Below are 22912 nucleotides of genomic sequence, written 5' to 3'. Positions count from 1 at the left end.
AAGACACTGTAACCTACTCTCTGTTCCCAAGATTCTGAGGGATTCTGTTTCCCTTTTCTTCCCCCGCCAACTGTAAGGAGAAAGGGCCTGCCTTCTGATATATATTTAATTATGTTACACCCTATTTGTTTACTCCTACTTCATGCTCTTGATGTAACTTCGCTGCATTCCTGCAGCCTCTCTTGTTGTAAACTGTCTTGAACTGAAAAGCATGATGGGATATAAATAAAGCTATTATTATTATTACTTTCACTGTTTGTTTTCTCTGAGAGAAGGTGTACATCCACAAACTCTGCAGAATCTTTTTTGGAACAGAGCAGCACATAGATGACAAAAGAAATTTTTTTTAATAAAAGTGTTTAGAATGAATGTTTGTATTTCATCTCATTTGGCTAATGTTCTATGTGCATTTACAAAACATTTCTAGGAAGAGAAGTACCATTACAATCTGTATGTCAAAGCCATGGAAAAAATTAATTCACTGCAAAATTCCAATGAGGATGAGGAAAGGCTGAAAAAAGAACTGCAAAAGGCATTTGAGAGCTTGGTAAGTACAGCTTCAGAAGTGAAGGGAAGAGTGATGTTGGTTGTTGTCTTTATGTAGCAGTGGTGTACATTCAATGAAGGGACCCCCAAGCAAAATTTTGCTATTTTTGGAATAGGGAAGGAGAAGAAGACTTCCACTGCCATCCGCTCATCTCAGCTTGCCTCGCCTATAAGCAAGCTGCACTAATAAGAGTTTTTCGAGTGAAGGTTATATGCTGTGATTAAATTACTAGCTGCACCACTGGTAAAGGTGACTACATCATTGTTGCCCTGTGAACAATAAGTTTATGAGCACTTGAGAATCAAAATAAATTTATGAATTGCACTTGAACAATGTGTAAAGATTGTTTTTGTCTTTGAGGGCTCTTTGATATATATATTTTTTTATATAATTCTTTATTCATTTTAAAACTTTCATCAAGTGTACAAAAATTGCAACACAATAGCATAGATTTAACCACTTGTACATCTTAACGTTATATCTTATAATTGCAAATATAACCCTCCCTCTCCCATCCTGAAATCCCTCTAGTAATTTTATTTTTCATATAATAGAAATCCTCCCCCCACCCCACCCTTATCTTACATATTAAATATAGAAATATTAGAAAAATGGCATCAATCATGACAAAAGGACGTTAATGGTTCCCAAATTTTAATGAAGTTTTATCATTTCCATTTTGCACCGCTCTTTGATATATTGTCTTTAAGCATGACAGAGCACAACAAGCATTATTTAATACAGGCTGACTGAATTTTGATTTTGGAACCAAAACCAGCCTGAAATCTGAGTTCAACCATGCTTCAGTTTTGGCAGAAAACAAAACATCCAACCCCCCCTAATTGCAAAGACTGCACTCCCACCACACAAAGAAGGCCCTGGTGGTCTAGCAGCCCCTTTGAGACTGGAACAATTCCCAGTTGCTCCCACCAAGCCAATCTTAAAATAGCTTCACAACCTCCTGCTGTAGCCGTTTTGACTGTGGAGCTAACGTGGGCAGGAGCAATCCTGCTCTGAAGAGGCCACTAGACCACCAGAGCTTGGTGAGAGGGCAGAGCTTGTGGTTGGTGGGGGGGGGGGCTGCTTGGCTCAGGAGGACCTACCTTCTAGTGGGAGCAGGAGAGACGGTTCAAACTAAAACCAACCTGAATTTCAGCCATAGATTCAGTTTCAGCCAAGATCAAACCCCCCTCTATTTTTAAATAAGTTGCCAAGCTGCCTCCTTTAGGCTTTCTCTAGTGAAAGTATTTCAGCCCTACCTCCAACAGCTGAAAGAGCTCTAAGCTTCTCACCTCCCAATGCCAAGTTCAAATATCTTGCTAACAGCTGCTTGATTTCATTTCTTTTATTATGAGCTTTGGCTTGCAAATGTGAAGTGGGGAGCCTATATGCTTCTTGAGGGTAGGGGGACTTAGGGCTGAATTAGAGAATGACGCGGGGATGGTGCAAGGATGAGGACAGAGCTGGTAGGTACAAACTGTGTCCCTGCATCATTCTCTAAAAGCTTGAGACTAGCCTTAAACAGGCTGTTCCAACTAGATGGAACAGCATCTATAAAATGCTAGTATCAAAATGTAAAAACTTAACACATCTTAGACAACAAATCTGATAAGCTGGTTTGGGATTTAAATTAACTACTGTTAAATGATATCATTTGTGTCTTGTCAGCCTTTGATGTGGCATCAAAAGTCTTGTCTCCTGATCAGATTCATACCAACTGCAACGTCTTTCCATCACGTGCTCAGTTGCTCAAGCATCTTACTATTACAATAAAGTCTTCCATTGTTGCTGGCATCAAGGAGCATTTCCAACATTTAATAGACACTTATTTTTCTGTTCATCTACTTCACAGTATTGGTTCTCTTCTATGCCCATGTCTGAAATACAATCCAATTATCTTCCCGGCTTCTGTAAAAACACAGGCAACCAAATTTTGGGGAATGTTGTACCACAACCGAATCAAAATGGAAGGCTCTATTTATGATTTACAAACAGCTGTATAGAATATTGTCACTTTTTATATTTTAATTAAAAAAATTTAAATATAAAATCATAAGTGTTCGAAGCTTGTGTAAATGAGGACATAGTCCATGGGGATGGGATGGGGACTGGGATAGTGCTGTCAGGGACAGGGCAGGAATGGGGACAAACTTTGTCCTCAAGGATAAGAAAATCCTATTACTTAGAATGGAAGCACTTTGCCACTTGGTGCTCCCAGCACTCACAGGAGTTTGCCTTTTGTGTCATCCACTGCTGTTGGACTACCTTCTTTATATATCAAATGCAAATTTGCAATCAAACTTGGTATGTTGGTATTTGGCAGCCATTGCAACTTGCCATGAACCAGTAAAAACACAGAAGATCATGGTAGATAAAGACCATATGGCCTATCAAATCTGCCCGCTAATAGCTATGAAAGAGATTTCTGTCTACCACTTAATATCCAAATTCACGAGAGGTATTTAGACTAAGCTGTTTGGCCCCCTTCTCCCTAATGGAACCTGAACATTATCATCGCACAGTTCACTCAAATTTTATCTGAGCTCCTGAGCCACTCAACTCTGCAGTACCTTTCCTGAAATGTTCTGTTTCTGGTAATCATTACTTCACTAGACAAGACAGTGAATTATAAACCTTTGTTCATCATTCCCCCTACACTCAGTTCTTCTTCAACACAGCCCATCTTCCTTCCCAAAGTGGTTTCAGAATTTCATTTTAACTTGTCCATTACCCTCATATCTTTCATCCCAAAACCTCACTCCAGAAGCCACCTGCACATACTTGATTACAGATATTCACTACTCTAAAATATCGCCCAAAATATAAGAAAGGGTGCACAGCTCTTCATCTCCTTTGACTCAAATGGCCTAGATCAAATAGTAACTAAACAAACTCTTTCTGGGTGGATTTCAGACTATATACCATTATATTATGGCTGGTGTCTCCACTAGACCATATTTCAATTCACCAACTTCATTTCCAAATCAGCCACTGTGTCCAGTCTCAGAATGACTTCCATCATGAGCATTTGTAAAGCGATATCTGTTCATACCTTCATCAAATATTATTGCTAACTTTCTCTCTATAACCAATAACCCTCAGCTCTGGAATCTCCCAGACCCATTGCTCCAGCCTTGGCTTTCCATGGAGAAAGTGAAATTTTTTACCTGTAAGGAAGGTTCTTCGTGGACAACAGGGGAATGGAGCCACACAATTCCACCTTACTTCCTTTCAGAATATCAGTATCAGCTATGTTTATAGACTGACAGGAGTGGTGGGTGTTGGTAATACAAGAAACTCAATGTGTACTCTGGAAAGCCCATGGAACAAGGCCTCTTTAGACAGCAAGTGATCTACACAGGCAACACTGGATGAAGTCACCCAGACCTGTAGGTCCATTTCTCTGCTTTCCATAGAGAATCGCTATTACAGGTAATCAAGTTTTGCTTTCTTCTTTGATTCTTACAAATCTATATTTAATCCATCATCCAGTCCCTCTCCCATGTCTCACCACAAAACAATATATTCCAAACAACTACCAAAACTAATGAGATTTGTCTGAAATATCTGATCACCCTGTGTTCACTAATGTTGTAATTGTGACTGCTCTGTGCAAGTTATCCCAACCTTCCTGAAAGCCTGGGTGGGGAGGGATTAAGAACATAAGAAGTTGCCTCCACTGGGTCAGACCAGAGGTCCATCGTGCCCAGCGGTCCGCTCCCGCGGCGGCCCATCAGGTCCACGACCTGTGAAGTGGTTTCTGACTATTCCTGTAACCTACCTCCACTTCTATCTGTACCCCTCAATCCCCTTTTCTTTCAGGAATCTATCTAGACCCTCCTTGAACCCCTGTAGCGTGCTCTGGCCTATCACAGCATCTGAGAGCGCGTTCCATGTGTCCACCACCCTCTGAGTGAAAAAGAACTTCCTAGCATTTGTTCTAAACCTGTCCTTTTTCAATTTCTCCGAGTGCCCCCTTGTACTTGTGGCTCCCCACAGCCTGAAGAATTTGTCCCTGTCTACCTTCTCTATGCCCTTCATGATTTTGAAGGTTTCTATCATGTCTCCTCTAAGTCTCCGCTTTTCCAGGGAGAATAGCCCCAGCATTTCCAATCTGTCAGCGTATGAGAAGTTTTCCATACCTTTAATCAGTTTTGTCGCTCTTCTCTGGACTCCCTCAAATACCGCCATGTCCTTTTTGAGGTACGGTGACCAGTACTGGACACAGTACTCCAGATGTGGGCGCACCATTGCCCGATACAGCGGCAAAATGACTTCCTTCGTCCTGGTCGTGATACCCTTTTTGATGATACCCAACATTCTGTTCGCTTTCTTTGAGGCTGTCGCACACTGTGCTGATGCTTTCAATGTTGTGTCCACCATCACCCCCAGGTCTCTTTCAAGGTTGCTCACCCCCAGCAATGATCCCCCCATTTTATAGTTGAACATCAGGTTCTTTTTCCCTACATACATGACTTTGCATTTCTCAGTGTTAAAACTCATTTGCCATTTTCTTGCCCAGTCTTCCAATCTTGTTAAGTCCCTTTGCAGGTCTACACAGTCTTCCTTGGTTCTAACCCTGCTGTAGAGTTTGGTGTCGTCCGCAAATTTAATAACCTCACAGATTCTTTTATGCTTTGATGATTATAAGTAAGAATGTCAAGTGATTTGTAAAATTTATTTTTGATTGAATATTACACACTTGTTGTAAGATATGAAAACGAATAAAGATTTTTATTTTTTTTTTTAAAGAGATATAGGCATGGCTTTTTTGTGTATTGTTTGGTTTTTTTCTTACAGAAATCATTATATGGTACATCTCTCGGCACCTTTGAATTTGCAGAAAAAATCTATCAATTGACCCAGGAGGAAAAAAAAGCAGTGAGCCATGATGTAAGTTACTAGCAATTGTGGTGATACAAGGGTTATATATTATCCTGTTTGAGAGCAGACATACTTTCAGACATTTAGGGTTCCTTTTATCAAGCCACGCTAGCGGGGTTAGCACATCGGTCATTTCATCACGCGCTAACCCCCGCGGCCAGCTAAAAAACTAACGCCTGCTCAATGCAGGCGTTAGTGGCTAGCACGGCAGGCGGTGTAACGCGTGGTATTACGCGCATTAAACCCCTACCACAGCTTGATAAAAGGACCCCTTAATGTTAAATTTATTAAATTTATCTAGATATAATGAGAAAAGTTTACATAACTGGCTGCATTGTTTCCTGTAGAATAATTTTTATAAGTACAGTATATATATAAGAACATAAGCAATGCCTATGCTGAGTCAGACCTGAGGTCCATCATGCCCAGCAGTCCGCTCACGCGGCGGCCCAACAGGTCCAGGACCTGTGCAGTAATCCTCTATTTATACCCCTCTATCCCCTTTTCCAGCAGGAAATTATCCAATCCTTTCTTAAACCCCTGTACTGTACTCTGCCCTAGTACGCCCTCTGGAAGCGCATTCCAGGTGTCCACCACTCGTTGGGTAAAGAAGAACTTCCTAGCATTCGTTTTAAATCTGTCCCCTTTCAACTTTTCCAAGTGTCCTCTTGTTCTTTTATTTTTCGAAAGTTTGAAGAATCTGTCCTTCTCTACTCTCTCTATGCCCTTCATGATCTTATAAGTCTCTATCATATCCCCTCTAAGTCTCCTCTTCTCCAGGGAAAAGAGACCCAGTTTCTCCAATCTCTCAGCGTATGAGAGGTTTTCCATCCCTTTTATCAAGCGTGTCGCTCTCCTCTGAACCCTCTCGAGTAACGCCATATCCTTCCTAAGGTACGGAGACCAATATTGGACGCAGTATTCCAGATGCGGGCGCACCATCGCCCGATACAATGGCAGGATAACTTCTTTTGTCCTTGTTGTAATACCCTTCTTGTTATGCCTAGCATTCTATTTGCTTTCTTAGCGGCCGCTGCGCACTATGCCGTCGGCTTCATTGTCATGTCCACCATTACCCCCAAGTCCCTTTCTTGGTTACTCTCATTCAATAATATCCCTCCCATCGTATAGTTGTACCTCGGGTTTCTGTTTCCAACATGCAATACTTTACATTTCTCAACGTTGAACTTCATCTGCCATCTCGCCGCCCATTCCCCCAATTTGTTCAAGTCCCTTTGCAATGCTTCGCATTCCTCTTTAGTCCCAGCTCCACTAAATAGTTTTGTATCGTCCGCAAATTTTATTATCTCACACTTCGTGCCTGTTTCTAGATCATTTATGAATATATTAAATAGCAGTGGCCTGAAAAACAAGATAAAGATGTAGTCAGAATCTTAGGTGCCATACCATATCTATAATAATAAAATGCTAAGCGTGCATGCGCACTCTTACCCTGTGTTCCCTGAGTCCTGAACTGTCGGGCTGTGGCCACAAGAGTGCGTATGCGCGCTTACCATGCATCTCTCTCTTTCTCTCGCAGCGGGCTTCCCGGCTCCGGCCTGACTCACAGCAGATAACACGCCGCGACTCCCCCCCCCCCCCCGGCGCTGACCCTACCCAGCACACCCGAAACCCCCGTTGACCCTCCCAGCTGCACCTCCCACTGCCAGACAAATACAAACTTCCCGGCTCCAGCAGCGTCCAAGCACAGTAAACACGCTGCTTTGTGTCCTTCTACTGGATTTCTACTTGATTTCCTCAGCCGCGTCCCTGATGACATCATCAGAGACGCGGCAGAGAAAATTAGGGCAGTAGAAGGCCTGAAGCAGCGTGTTTACTCTGCCTCGGATGCTGCTGGAGCCGGTAGGTTTGTCGGCCATCTAGCGGTGGGAGAGTCGGCTGGGAGAGTCAATGGGGGTTTCCGGAGGGGGGGTTAAATGGAAACATGGGAAGGAGGCAGGCATGGGGGGGGTTAAATTGAAACATGCTGCTCTGATGGGAAGGAGGCAGGCAGGCTGGCTTCGGGGGTGTGGGGGGGGGTTTAAATGGAAATATGCTGCTGAGAGGGATAGGAAGGAGACAGGCTGGCTGGCTTTAGGGGGGTGGTTTTTTTAATGGAAATATGCTCCTCAGGGGGATGGGAGGCAGGCAGACAGGCTGGCATGGGTGGGGGACGACAAAGTCTGGAAGATAGTGATGGGGACACGGGAAGGAGGCACTAGGGGCACTAATGATATAGAAAGGATGGCACCGGGGGCACTAAGGACACTGTACGCAGGCACTGTGGCACTAAGGATACAGTACAGAGGCACTGGGGCACTAAGGACACAGTACGGAGGCACTGGGGGCACTATGGACACAGGAAGGAGGTACTGGGGGCACTAAGGACATAGGAAGGAGGCACTGAGGGCACTAAGGACATAGGGAGAGACACAGACAGAAAAAATGACAGACAGATAGGCAGCGTCCAAGGAGAAAGAGACAAAGAAAAAAAAAAAATCAGACAGACATCTACTCTAGCACCCGTTAATGTAACGGGCTTAAAGACTAGTTAAAGAATATTTCAGAAAAAAATCAAAATGATGTTATTTAGGAAATATGTCTTGCAATCTAATCCAGTGTCTGTCTAATAATAAGCTTTGAAATGTAATTCCCTAGAAATGTCCAGATACATTTTATTGTAATCCACCTAGAACGGAAAAGTTAAGGTGAAATAGAAGTCAATAAAAGTAATGTAAATGTAATGCAATAAGAGCAGTGATGCTCTCCAATGCACACTGTATGTAGGTGCATAATCACAATTCCTGGATACTCAAAGCCATAAGGGACATGAATTTATCCTATTATTAGTGCACAGCCTGGCTATTCTGAAGTCCATAGTTAAGTTTATAAGTTATTTGTTTCTTGGAAATAGGCCATGAAAATATGCCAAACAACTCAGAAACAAATGACAAGTTTATATCACTCATGTGGCTACATGAAAGTGCCAGAATTATAGAGAAAATTTTTCAAAAATCTGCAGACAGGTACAAAGTTACATTTAACAGGGTAGGAAGGAACTTGATATATAGTTTTTTCTGTGTGGTTTACACAATCAAAGCAGTTTACATATTTTTTAGACAGGTACTTATATAAGTCATTAGGAGCTGCAGTGGGAATCAAACTCACAACCTCAGGGTGCTGAGGCAGCTGCTCTAACCACAAGGCCACTCCTCCACTCCATTTACCCAAGAATTTTGTACCAATTGCCCAGGAAAATTTTCTACAGGTATTTCTTTGGAAAATAATCTGCATAGTTTTGATACTGCAAAAGTATACTAGAATAGCACGTAAGAGAGCCTGGTTTGGGGGCCTGTGTTTCACACACCTAAAATAACAGATGAACCCGAGTCCAGAGCAGAAGAAAAAATTTTATTTGATACAGAACAAAAAAAATGCCTGTGTTATAGTTTCTGTAGCCTGCAAAAAATATATAGCATCTGTACATACTGCACAATGCGAGTACACTTCTAGAGCCTTCCTCTTTCTGGTCTGGACCTCTTTCCCTCAAACTGGCCCTTGATTTTTGACTTGAATTCCTGAGCTTCCTCCCCAGCTTTAGGTTCTCTAGTTATGTCCTATTAAGGTGAGATGAGCATTTCCTTAAGGAGGATTAGGGATCTCTTTTGTATCCTTTAACAAATTCCCAGAGTAGGGGAAATAAGATTCTGTATCTACAGGCTTATTTGGATTTTGTAGTGGTCACGGAGACATGGTTCACAGAGAACCATGACTAGGATATAATATAACTAGCTATAATCTGTTCAGAAAACACAGGGTAGGAAGAAAGGGAGAGGGAGTGGCCAGTGTTTAATACTCTTCTTCAGGGAAGTGGTCAACTACAAAATAAACCCACATTTAATTGAAAAACATACATGCATTATCAAAAATTCTTAACACTTTCGAAAGGTTGGTTCTTACTTATATTATAGCACATCTTGCTTCACTAATGTCTTTGAAAATGATGGTGGCGTTCAAACTGCATGATAAATTCTCATCATGAGACCCAAAGCCTGATTAATTCTCCAACTCCTCCCCCAAATCAATCACATCAGAGACCACCACTCCAATTCAGCACTAAATCATTCATTTGAACTGAATCTATTTGAAAAATCCACCTCTGTTCTTTGTGACTTAGAAGATATTCTGAGTTCTCACCCTTCCACCCTAACTGAATACTATCAATCACTTGCCTATGTATGTCATACTACCTTTATAGGCCTTGCAGAACACCCAACATATACTAGAAAGAATGTTCCTGGAGGTACAAGAAGTCTGGGAATATCATGTTATAGTCACTGAGTTTTAGGATGCATCCAGTCCATTCCTTTCAGTGTCAATGGACACCAATGGCACCCACCACATTTATAATAACCCAGCATGCTCTCAGCTGTTTTACGATAATCAAGTCTTTTATAAGTAAGCTATGCTCCAGTGATTTAGCCATATCATAACACAAATCAGATGGTCCTTAAAACAACTGAGGACTTGTAATATCTAAAAAAGTTTAGTGTCATCTGCAATTTTAATCACCTCAGTACTGGTCCCAGTGTAGATCCCTGCAACTTTTCCTCCTTACTTTAGGATTTGGCACTAGTATCTGGGGAGTATAACAGGTACAAGTGGATCGATTTTTCACTCCATCAAAAATTACAAGGACTAGGGGACACTCATTGAAGTTACAGGGAAATACTTTTAAAACCAATAGGAGGAAATATTTTTTCACTCAGAGAATAGTTAAGCTCTGGAACACATTGCCAGAAGTTGTTGTAAGAGTGGATAGTGTAGCTGGTTTAACTTTTAAAAAGGTTTGGACAATTTCCTGGAAGAAAAGTCCATAGTCTGTTATTGAGAAAGACATGAGGGATGCTACTGCTTGCCCTGGATTGGTAGCATGGAATGTTGCTAATCTTTGGGTTTTTGCCATGGACTGGTGACCTGGATTGGCCACCGTGAGGATGGGCTACTGTGCTTGATGTTCCATTGGTCTGACCCAGTAATGCTATTCTTATGCTCTTATTGGGGGGTCTTATACATAATCATATCACTTATCCCTGCATGCAATTGACATAAAAACCTCCTTCTTCCCTATCTGTCAATATGAATTTAATTATAAAATAATTATTTTTTATATATACGCTGGGTTTTGCTAAGCAGCGTAAGCGCATTTTACTGCGGGCCTGCGAGCTAAGTGCTTCGATGCTCATAGGAATTCAGTGATCGTAGGAGCATTTAGCTCACTGTCCTGCAGTAAAATGCTGTTTTGCTGCTTAGTAAAAGGAGCCCATAATTTTTTTAAATCCCTTCTTTGAATTATTATCAGTTAAAACTTCTCAAAACAGCTTATTAAATTTTTTTAGCATTCCTACAGCTCAGTCCTTTCAAAATTGCCAGCAAGCAGTTTCAAAAAATATCATTCAGTCAGACAATCTATAATGTAAAGAGGAAACTTCTTTCACATTCATGTTTCCATCAGAATCCACAGCGCTGTTTTCATACACTCAACGCTGCCATCGTTTTGTGGCACTATTTTAAAGGCGCTGCATAAGGATTTTAAAGAATCAACCCCACAACAGTCATATCCTTTGTGGCTCTTTGCCACCTAATAGGGCAAAAAAGATTATTAATCCAATTAGGTTTTTCAAAAAACATAGTCCACGTATGCTCAACAGTTAAACTTTTACTCACTTCCATTTAAACTTATTCCAGTGCACAATCGCTGATCTTTGGGGAAAAAAATGGCACCGCACTTTTCATATATTCTGAGAACTTCTTAGATAGTTTAGGTTTTTGACCACTGATGCCATAATATAATATAATAATAGACTTGTAATACCTGCCAGTGTTCATGCAAATATGCCACAATTTTAGAACTCAATTCAGAAAAGAACATAAGAACATAAGAAAAGCCCTCACCGGATCAGACCGAGGTCCATCCAGTCCGGTGATCCGCACACGCGGCGGCCCATTTAAGTACTCCTGATTGGAGACCCAGTTATACCATAGCCCTCGATACAATTTGCAAGAAGGTGTGCATCCAACTTGCGCTTGAATCCCAGAACAGTAATCTCTGTCACAACATCCTCCGGGAGAGCATTCCAAATTCCCAGCACGCGCTGTGTAAAAAAGAACTTCCTGACATTCGTTCTGAACCTGCTGCCACTCAGTTTCAGTCTGTGACCTCTTGTCCGTGTCACATCCGAAAAAGTCAGCAATGCTTCTTCTTGGTCGATTTTATCAAATCCCTTTATTATTTTAAAAGTCTCTATTAAATCCCCTCTCAGTCTTCTCTGCTCAAGGTTAAACAATCCCAATTTCCTAAGGCGCTCTTTGTAGCTCAAATTCTCCAATCCCTTGACAAGTTTCGTGGCTCTCCTCTGTACCCTTTCCAGCAGAATTATATCTTTCTTGAGGTATGGAGACCAGTGTTGGACACAGTATTCCAATTGCGGTCTGACCATTGCTCTATAAAGTGGCATTATTACATCTTCCGATCTACTCGTGATCCCCTTTTTAATCATGCCCAACATCCTGTTTGCTTTCTTCGCTGCCGCCGCACATTGTGCCGAAGGCTTTAGGGTTCTGTCAATCAGTACCCCCAAATCCCTTTCTTGTTCACATTTTGCTAATGTCACCCCCAACATCTTATACTCGTGTTCTTTATTTTTTTTTCCTAGATGCATCACCTTGCATTTGTTTATGTTAAAATTCATCTGCCACTTTGTTGCCCATGCTTCTAGCTTGTACATATCCTTCTGGAGTTCCTCGCAGTCCCTTTGAGAGTCAACAGCCCGACATAGTTTTGTATCGTCTGCAAACTTTATTATATTGCAAGTTGTTTCCTCCTCCAGGTCATTTATAAAAAATATTGAACAAGATAGGCCCAAGAACCGAGCCCTGGGGCACTCCGCTAGTCACCCTCTCCCAATCCGAAAATTTCCCACTTATGTTAACCCTCTGCTTTCTGTTCTCCAACTACTTGCCGATCCATCTGTGCACTTCTCCTCCTACCTTGATAGGTTGCTTGTACTATTATAATAATTATCGTTGAGCATATCGTGCTCGGAAATAAGCTTTGCGAACTACTTCCACAGGATATCTTCTCACTATAAACAGTTGAAGCATCTTACTGGTTTGCACTTTGAAATCCTCCAAAGAAGAACAAATACATTGCATCAATAAAAATTGACTTGCTGCTAATTTTGCTTTAAGATGGAATGGTGAAAACTTCCAAAATGTAATTTGTATCCCTAGCAACAGGTTTTTTTTAAACAAAGTACTATGAACTCCCTCCCCTTCCTGAAGCAATAAGATGTTCGAAAATATCCTAAGTATGCAAATGATAATGCACAGTAAATTTCAAATGAGTTTACAAAGAATTAATTCATTGGGAAAACCTTGTGCAATCGTTCCACCCTGTCAGTCCAAATAAATATCCAAAAACTGCCTCCAAAATAAAATAGTTGAAACCCACATAGATGTATAAATATATTGTTCTTCAAATCTGGCCATATAAAGAGTTGCTGTCATTGGGGGGGGGGGGCAAAGAAGCACCCATGGCCACCCCTTGTATTTGGGTTTGTTTGTTTTTTTTGAATTACCCTTAAACTAAATAAAATTTTGTTTTGTATTTTTTTTTTAAATAACCAAATTCAACAAAAATTCTGCTGAAATTCTTTGAGGTTTAATCTGCATTTCTAAAGTAGAGAAAATGATGTCATGCATCATCCTGAGAAATCATTGTTTAAAAGGAAGTTGCAAATGGAAGAAAAAATAGCTGACACAATAAAATGGGAAGACAAGACATTTTAAAATATATTAGTGATAGGAAGAAGTGCAAAAGTGGCATTGTGAGACTCAAAGGTGAAGTAAAGAAATATGTTGAAGCTGATAAAGACAAGGCTGAATTGCTTAACAAATATTTCTGTCCTGTGTTCATAAAAACATACTTTAAATGTAAAAACTTTCACCTACAGCTTTTTGCAACTGAAAAGTCTTTTATGATGGTCCATTCAAAATAGTTTACAGTGTAGGGAGATCATTTTGGTGAAGAGAATCTTAAATGGTACAACTTTTAAGGATATTTGTTAGTTAGTTCTATTACAGAGAACTGTACATTTTCACATACCTGCCTCAGAGCCTCACATTGTCATATGTCTGCCATAGAGTTGTACTTGGTCACATATGTGCTTGCCAGTCTGCTATTGTGTTATCATTAGTCTTGGGCAGATTGCCATTATGGATCTGTGTCTTTACCTTCCCATTGCTGAAATATTTATGCTCCAGGTCTGCCGAATAAGGGAATTTCTGTCAAAGCAAACAGTTCTGCAGCACAAGATGAATGAGAAGATGCAGGACTGTCTGCAGCAGCAAAAAGAGATGAAATCTCAATTGGAAGAAGCCATCCAAGCTAAGGAAGTGGTAATATAAATAAGGGATTATATAGGGAAACTACCTAGTATTGAACTTCTCAGTGGCCTATGAATGTGGATATAACTCTATTGCTTTCCTATTTTAAAGTTCCAGCTGTAATTAAAGTTCTGAATGCATTTTTTTATAGAGAAAGAAAGCTTCCTTTGCATCTCCTAGACCAGTCCACAATTTGCAGATTGCTGAGTCCGTTGACCAGCAGGTGGAGATAGAAAACACTGAATTATGCTGTGATATTAAGGACCACATGCAGCTCCAGAAATTCAGTATTTGTTTCCAGCAGGTGTTCTGCAGCTCCTGGTCTCTCTGGTCAGGCCTGCTCCTGTTCCAGTTGGTCAACTGGCTCCCAGTAGAGCAAATGGGATAGCAATCTTTGTCGTGGCTCATCAGTCAGAGCATCTGTCCCATAGTCCCCAGGGTTCCGAGGCTGAAGCCAGTATTTTATAGAACAGCCACTCCTTCCGGTTCATGGTGGTGATTACAAGAACATGCTGAGGAACAGGAGCAGCGCTGGATTTTTGTTTTAGGCACTTGCGATCTAAGAGGACTTAATTCATATATAGAATGGAATGCCTTTTTCTAGATGTTTTTTCTGAAGTTGTATACGCAATTCCTTGTGATTTTGAATTATATATATTTTTGTGTTTTTTTGATGTTATCACGTTTTGTTACGTCAATACGTTTTTTGACGTTGCTGAAGCCTATTTCTGGTACGCTGAGGGGCCATTTTTGGAGGCAGAAATTTTGGAGCGTTACGTTCAAGCTAAAGGTATTGTGCAATTTTATATTCTTGTTTAGATTTTTTGAGAATGAGTTACATTTTTTTCAACTGATGATTTTTCATTGTTGCAGCTTATTCCCCTGACGAAGCTTATTACAGTGAAACAGGGGCCCTATCTGAAGTTTGCTGATGGGGGTCCGCTGGAGAATATTCTATGTTTTGGAATTGATTCAGACCTTCTGCTATCCTTAGATTCTACTTACACACCATATAAAGAAGATCTTTGCAGCAGATAAATTTTCTATTTACTTTTTTTGTTTTGAGATTTGAGTTTTCCTTGCTAAGAAGATAATTTGTAGCAGTGAAAAGTTATGAAAAGCTACTTATTGATGTTAGATTTTTACTCAAACAAAGAAACAATTTAGAATGTGGAGTTTTTAAGACCGAGGATGTGTCTGCATCTTTAAATTTTTATTTTTGAAGTTGCTTTGTCCGGAGGATTTGTTTTTCGATCCAACGTGACACTGAGGTCTTTTCTCCACCTGTTAATAATAACTGTTTGCTACTTCTTCTCGTACTGGTGTGTTCCTGAATGCATTTTTGTTCAGAGACTATAGCAACCTTTAAGCCTGATAGTTGTTTAGGCATATATCTAGAGGTTCTGGGTATCCTGCCTTCCCTCCTCACACTGTTTAGTTCTCCTCCTATTAGTCTAGAAAGCAATTTAAAAAATAACAACCCACACAGTGCAGGGAAGCAATTTGTAGTTTATCTGCCTTGGGGGGGGTACTCAAGGGGATTCCCATGCTAGTCTACATCCTTGTTCACCATTGCCTCACTGGTGCCTTTAGCACCATCCTTGTTAGCTCTTCAGTGGCACCATTTGTGCTCTTCATGGCAACCCTGGCAGAGTCATCTAAGTGCTGTTCCCGATATATGTTTATATTTATTTAAGATTTGATATACCGCTCCTGCATTTTACTGACCTAAGCGATTTACAATGTATCAAACTAAAATGAAATAAGGTACTTAAGAAAAAACTACCCTATCTGTCTCGAAGATTCACAATCTGGCTAAAGTACCTGATAAACTAAAAATAAGTAATAACAACATATAATACATTTCCAAGATCAAAAATCAAAGAAATAGAAATAATGAAAGAAGATAAAAAATAAAACAAATTTAAGAGAGAGAGAAGTCTCTGAAGCAGCCTGATAGCAAACAGTCATATTTTAGTGCAGGTCTTAATACAACTCCTGGCACTGCACACTTCACAGATCCGTCAATGGCAGAGCTTGAGAGCATCAAAGAAATTAACATTTCTAAAACGTATCCACTAAAACTGTTATATGAAATAAATAAATCCAAATCAAGGATATAGAGCCCAGCTCACTGCATTGGGCACTGTGCCTCATACTGGACAGTCTCAACACATCAGGAATGACCTGAAAGCGCCAGGAAAGGCATCTAGGGACCCTTTGGAGAAACTTGAAGCACACTGGAGATATCTCTAAGGGACTTGCACTTATGCAGCAGAAACCATGGGAATGGCAGCTATCTTAGAAACTAATTTTACTTAAATGCTATGGCACTGGCATCTGCCACAGATTGAGCAAGCAGTTTGTTTTTGAGGTCAGGCACCTCGGAATCCACTTCTATGTTTTAACCCTGATTATGTTTTACTCTTACTCCATGTTTATTTGTTGAAACATAGGCAATGTTCCCAGGATCCTCCTCTTCCTCTCTTTTGCAAAGAGCTGCTGGACTTGGATGACTTTGAGTCTGTGCATTCTGCTGCCTTGTCTATAGATGCACTTTTGTTGGTATCTAGGTCTTCTTTTCTCATTGGAGAAGATCACTGTTCATACATATATCAAAGAAAGGTGACGCCAAGGACTGTAACAACTATAGAACGATTGCATTAATTCCACATGCCAACAAAATATTGGTGAAAATAATACAGCGAAGACTACAATCATACATTGAGCAAGAACTACCCGAAATTCAGGCTGGTTTCAGAAAAAGTCAAAGAATAAGAAACATTATTTCCAATGTTAGATAGATGATATTGGAGAAGAGCAAAGAATTCCAAAAGCCCCTATACTTTTGCTTCATTGACTAGAGCAAAGCTTTTGACTGTGGATCACGATAAACTATGGAGAACTCTAGCACAAATGGGAATATCCAAACACATAACTCAGTTTATTAAAGAGCCTCTATGAAAATCAAGAAGCTGCAGTGAGAACAGAATATGGCAACACTGGTTTCCAATAAAACATGGCATCATTCAAGAATGCATCTTGTCACCTTACCTGTTCAACCTTTATGGCAAAGCCATCTTCAGAAAAGCAAATTTAGAAGAAGAGAGTGTTGGTTTCAAAGTTGTTGACTGAAATATAAACAACCTGCACTATGCAGATGATTCAACACTCATCATCAGCAGCAAAGAATACATGCTGTATCTACTGAGAAAATCAAAGCCGAAAGTCAACATGAGAAGATCATGAACACAGAAAATGATGACGATTTTGAACTTGAAGGCGATAGACTAGAAGTTGTAAAGGATTTCAGTCTGGACTGTTTCATAAACAAAGAAACAACTAGCAGGAAGAGATACTCAGCAGAATAACACTTGGTTGCTCTTCAATGAATGCTCTTGACAAAGTATTCAGAGACAAGGAAATAACACTCCAAACCAATATAAGACTTGTCCATGCACTCATTTTCTCAGTGGTCAATTATGGATATGAAAGCTGGAAACAAAACAAAAAGAAGATTGACTCACTTGAGTTTTGGTGCTGGCATACTGTGGACTACCAGAAGAACTAACAAATTAATTCTGGAAGAGATCAAACCAGCTATGTCACTCAAAGCCCAAATGATGATGTTACAACTGTCATATTTTGGTCACACTGTCAGAAGAGAAAGATCATAGGAAAAGGACATTATGTTTGGGAAGATTGAAGGAACCAGGTAAAAAGGGTGACCTGCAATAAGATGGCTGGACATGTTGAAAACAACCATAGAGATGACTCTGGAGGATCTTACTGGACTAGCACAAAACTGATTTCTTTTTAGATCTGTAATCATCAAGTTCCTAGGACTCAAATACGAGTTGATGACTTCTAATGATGATAAAGATATAGAGACCTCCAGAAAATAGTCCTCTTCTAGGTCTTTGTCCAACAAGTCAAAATTCCAGAAAGCCAAGCACGATCTATAGCACTTCCAAACTCAACAACCTTCCTTTTGAGGGGATAGGAAAGCAGCTTCTCGGGCCTCTAGATCAGCAAATGCCACTTGGGCCAACCAATGACTGGGGTCAACCTACATTCTTTGAGTTTCAGAATTGGAGGACATGTGTCTAGTTTCCTCAAGGATAACGTCCAACCAATGAGTCCTTGACATTTTAGAAAAGGATACAAATTAGAGTTTTACTAACTAATTACAGATTTTTTTTAATGGAATTCCTTTCAGACACATTGATGTGCATAGAGTGGTTCAGTCTGCTGTCTCCTCCCTCATGAATTTGGGGGCAGTGATTCTAGTTCCCAAGGCCTAGCAGGGTCAGGGAAGATATTCAAGGTACTTCATACTACCCAAAAAGGATGGTTCCTTTTGGTCTATCTGCGGATTTCTCATTTTAGAATGGAAACCTTATTATCTGACATTGTGTCAATCCAACTGAAAGAGTTTCTGATGTACCTTGATCTCAGGAAGGCTTACTTCCACACTCCAATTTGGCCTCGGAGGATCTTGACGCAACATTTTCCGTTTCAATTCTTTATCATTTATTAAAATTTTATAAACTACCTAATTGCATTACAAGTCTTGGCGAATCGACAATAAAAAATTATATTTGGAAACAGAAAGGAACTCCATTATTAAACAGTAAAGACACACATTCCCTCAAAGGGAAAGACAAATAGTTGCTCAACTATGGTGTCCCATCCATGCCATTTCCTAGAACATTCTTGAAAGTCATAGTAGTGGTAGCAGCATGCTTGCATAGTGAGATCAGAATATATCTTTATCTGAATGATTTGGCTAATCAGAGCCTCATTCCTCCAAGAAAGTACCCAGGGTATTTCAGATTCTTCAGTCTTTGTGATAGATTAATTATCAACATCAATGAGAGCAAGTCGATTCCCTCTGGTACTGGAGCATTTTGAGATTCTTTTCAATAAATAGAAAAGGAAATCTGTCTCATAAATCACAACATATTTGTAGAGCAGTTACTTGGTCTTTCCATTCATTTTCTAAACATTGCAGACTGGATATTTTGATAAGGGAGGATGCTTTCCTTGTATTGTCAAGTTACTGGGGCCAGCAGCAGATATTTCTCACCCATCTTGAAAACTGCTTTATGACATCCCACAAGTTCTGGACTAGTCTGGGGAATGCTAAGGAAGGAGAAATTAGATTTTACCTGCTGATTTTCTTGCCTTTAGTCCTACCAGACCAGTCCAGATACCCAACTTTCCTTCGATATTTCAGCTGCATTTTTTAAAGTTTCATCATGGGATCGTCTTCTACACTCAAGTTCAAGTTCTTCTTGTTGACCACTATGTCCAAACATTAATGTTTCTTTGTAGTCAAAGATATTAGAAGGAAGAAAGTATGCCTATTCAAGTTTTCAAGTTTATTCGTGTATTTGATTAAACACTTATCCTAAGATACTAAGCGTTGTACAATAATAATTAAAACATTTACAGAGGTACAAAAGACAGACAATTTTTTAACGTGCTTAACTATTAAAACCATGGAGGTACAATAGGAAAGGGGGGAGAACTACAATATTTATCGAGAAAAGGTACATAAAAGGGAAGTACATTAGGGCGGAGAAAGGTAAAAAATTGCTGGATTTAAATCTGAGTGTGTTTATGCTCTATCGTTATACTGAATTGCTGGAGCTGTACAAGGTCCTTAGAAAACAGAATTGTGCTGCAGTCTTCTCTACCTGATGGTCAATGGATTCAACAACCACAAATTCTGGACTGGACCGATGGGACTAAAGGAAAAAAAAAAGAGCAGGTAAGATTTAATTTCTTCTTAGTTGAAGCAGGTCATGTTGAAGCACATCTTTGGAAGAGAAGTCAAAGGAAAATACTTAATGCATGAAGAATAAATCCTTTACAGATCTATTTAAATTTCCTTTTAATCATTCTCCATGCTACTTTCTTCTAGTGCTTTTTTTATGTACAGTGTTCTGGAACCTCAAAATATTATACTGATTCATCTATGGAAAGCTTCCTGACACATTTCAACAATCCCCAGAGTATATTCACATAAATATGGTGTATTTGACTTCTGTACTAATATTTTGCTCTTTCAGGCTAATGGATACTTAGAAGATCTCAAGATTCACTCTTCATCTGTGATCAATCAGCTGAGACTGGATTTGGAATCTGAAAAGGATCTATTTGATGCTCTGAAGGAGGCATGTAAGGAGCAGGTGAGAGAGAAAGGAGGGCTATAATCAGCAGATAAGAGAGGAGGGAGACTGATATAGTCATGAGAACAGCAGGTGAGAGTTAAAAAGTTGACGGAAGAGTGGACCTTAAGCAAATATCTTTCTCATGAGTGGTGTAGTAGGTAACCTCTTTGTCTTCCAGCTCATTTATCACATGGAGTGCAAGGAATTTTCCCACAACTGTAAATCACTTTGTTCTAATATGGAAGAGAACCAGGATAAATTACAGCTACAGGTCAGATTACCTAAAAACTACAACAAAGTGATTCTTCAGACTGCTCTTAGCATCTGACATTAGGCCTTACAGCTCCTTGTTTGTGTCATAGTGTATGGAGATGAAGAAACTGTTGACTCAGCATCGCCTTGTGATGGAAAAGATGAGCGAACAGACGCAGGCAGCTATGGAAAAAAGTGCAACAATGCAAAGAGAAAAAGAAAAGGCATGTGGCTCTCTGTCCCTTCTGTATATGGGTGTGAGCAAAGTACCATAACTGGAAGATTGTTCTGTGTGATGGCTTGTCTGGGTAAAGTGTTCTGTGGGAAAAGCTGAAAGAATGCTCCATCTTGTCAGTACTTCTTCTGTCCCTTTTAAACAAACACACACTTTTTCTTTTCACTGCAGTCAAGTGTGTCTCCAGAGTAGAATTTACAAACTTCATGATCACCAGCTCCCTAGAACTGATGACAAATCAAAAACACCTCTAACATTCTCAGGGGATCAAGAAACCTTTTATCTGTTTCTAAACCACTGATTTGCACAGCTGCACTGATACCAAACTGATACTGCTTTTATTTATTATTATGATGATGAAAACTGTTCTCCGATGACAAGCATGCCAGTTGTAGTTTCATATATGGGTGATGTCATCTGATGGAGCCTAATACAGATACTGCCTAGCATGTATTGCTTTAAGAAAGTTCTAGCAGTGTCCCACAACATACATGTGAGTGTCCTCTTGCCTGATCAGTGCATGCAGATCAATCAATCTCTTCCATGGAACTGATGGCTCCATGGGTGCTGGGTGGCTGCATCTTTATGGTTTCCCCTTGGCATGTTTTTTCCTCTTTTTTTTTAAGTACTTTCCCATGCAGGTTTTACCCTTCAAGATTTATTTTTTTGTTTTGTGGTTCTTTAAGCATGCTTAGGCCTGAGCACCAGCCTCAGTTTGAGTCTAGCCTCTTTTTAGTCTCAAAATCAAGTTTAATTTAGTTATGATTCCTTTCTTGATGTTTAAGACCCCCCCAGTGGTTTCTAAAGGTGTGTCCAGTGTAATCAAGTGATCTCTATCCACAAACCCATACAATTGGTGCATTGGGTACCTAAGGCCTAACCACTAGCTTATTCTTGTTCTCTTTTTTTTTTTTTTTTTTTTAATCTTTATTCGTGTTCATATCTTTCAACAAGTGTACAATATTCAATCAAATAATTCATACAAATCACTTGACATTCTCAATTATTATTGCCAAAAGCATATAAAAGAACCCCCCATCCCATCCATTAGAAATAAACTAATTAAAACATATAGCATACATCCCCATCCCCCCTGAATATATTCTTATGTAATAAAAAGGTGTCTAAGGTGTCTGATCATTAGAATATGTAATCAACTAGTGTTTAAGCCCGTCACATTAACGGGTGCTAGAAAGCAGCCCCCTTTCCCTCTCCCCCTCCAGTTCCTCCCTGACTGTCTCTCTGTGGCCCCTCTTCTGTCTTCCCCCCCAGTTTTAAGGAGATGGATTCTGCTAAACCATTTAAGTTGGAGAAAGAGGAGCAGCTCACTTGGCGGTACACTTGGGCTCTGAATCTCCTCCCAAGGGAAGGGGTGCATTACATTACATCCTATTTTAAAGGATGCACTGATGAAGAACTGGAAATCTCCCCTTTCAGTGCAGATCATGCCAAAGAAGATAGATACACAATATCGTATCTAAAAGGCTCCTGGATTCGAAAGGACGCAATTGCCTCACCGTTCCTTGGCCCTCAAAATGAGCCAAAAGTTCCACGACACATGCCTTGGCTCCCCCAGGTAGAGAGGCTTGGACTCATTTGGGAGGAATTTTTATCAGGCCTTAATGCTTATTGCCTGCATCCAGACCTATCAGTTCTATTTGAGCAGTTATTTGAAGTCTCTGGCACGCAGTACACTCAGTCTTGTGGAACCTCTACCTCAAGAGCACACTGCAGAGCTTTGCCAATTGGCCAGGAAGCAATTGAAGTACAGGATATATTTGACCAGGGGTACCTATGATGGTGTCACTAGGCATTCTTGATTAGGATACCTAGCAGCACCTAATGTAGACACCCTATACAGAATCAGTCCCTAAGTGAATAAGCAAGGGGGTATAGTATCCTAACCTTTGAGTCAGGAAGTGGTGGGAATATGGCAGTGGCTCATCCTTCATGAGATGGTTTTGTGGGCCATGTTCCTGGCTGGCAAGTAGAACAGCTTGGCGGACAGACTGAGTAGGGTAATGCAACCTCACAAATGGATGCCCATAGGAGGGGCCTTAAACAACCTGGGCCAATCAGAGCCTTAGGCTCCTCCCCAACGCATCCCAGGATGCATCGGGGAAGGGAAGGCTGCCATTTTGAAGAGGTGGTCCTGCTGGCCAGAGGGAGATCGGGTGGGGGGTTGCTTGGCGGCAGGAGGGAGTGGGCATCTCTCACTGCCAAGGGAGGGGTGTCGGGTGTGTTGCTTGGCAGCAGGAGGGAGTGGGCCTCTCTCCTGCTGCCGGGGTATGTTGGGGGGTGGAGGCATTGCTTGGGGCAGAAGGGAGTGGGCATCTCTCCTGCTGATCTTCGATTTGGGGTTGGGTT

At 40.5% G+C, this 22912-nt stretch overlaps 1 protein-coding gene across 3 annotated transcripts in view; it reads left to right on the top strand.

Moving 5' to 3' along the window:
* Positions 1 to 22912, top strand: part of SPAG5 (sperm associated antigen 5) — a 90092-nt gene that overhangs the window by 23122 nt on the left and 44058 nt on the right. For 2 of the 3 annotated variants that reach the window (XM_033922937.1, XM_033922938.1), the window contains exons 6-11: positions 428 to 547; positions 5348 to 5440; positions 13757 to 13891; positions 19957 to 20076; positions 20237 to 20329; positions 20421 to 20534. In XM_033922937.1, coding sequence (XP_033778828.1) covers positions 428 to 547; positions 5348 to 5440; positions 13757 to 13891; positions 19957 to 20076; positions 20237 to 20329; positions 20421 to 20534 — 675 coding nt within the window. The remainder of the gene's footprint in view (positions 1 to 427; positions 548 to 5347; positions 5441 to 13756; positions 13892 to 19956; positions 20077 to 20236; positions 20330 to 20420; positions 20535 to 22912) is intronic. The other variant, XM_033922939.1, reaches the window with a different exon arrangement.

This window comes from Geotrypetes seraphini, chromosome 15, assembly GCF_902459505.1.
Source record: "Geotrypetes seraphini chromosome 15, aGeoSer1.1, whole genome shotgun sequence".
Lineage (NCBI taxonomy): Eukaryota > Metazoa > Chordata > Amphibia > Gymnophiona > Dermophiidae > Geotrypetes > Geotrypetes seraphini.
This window is presented reverse-complemented; position numbering and strand designations above follow the sequence as displayed.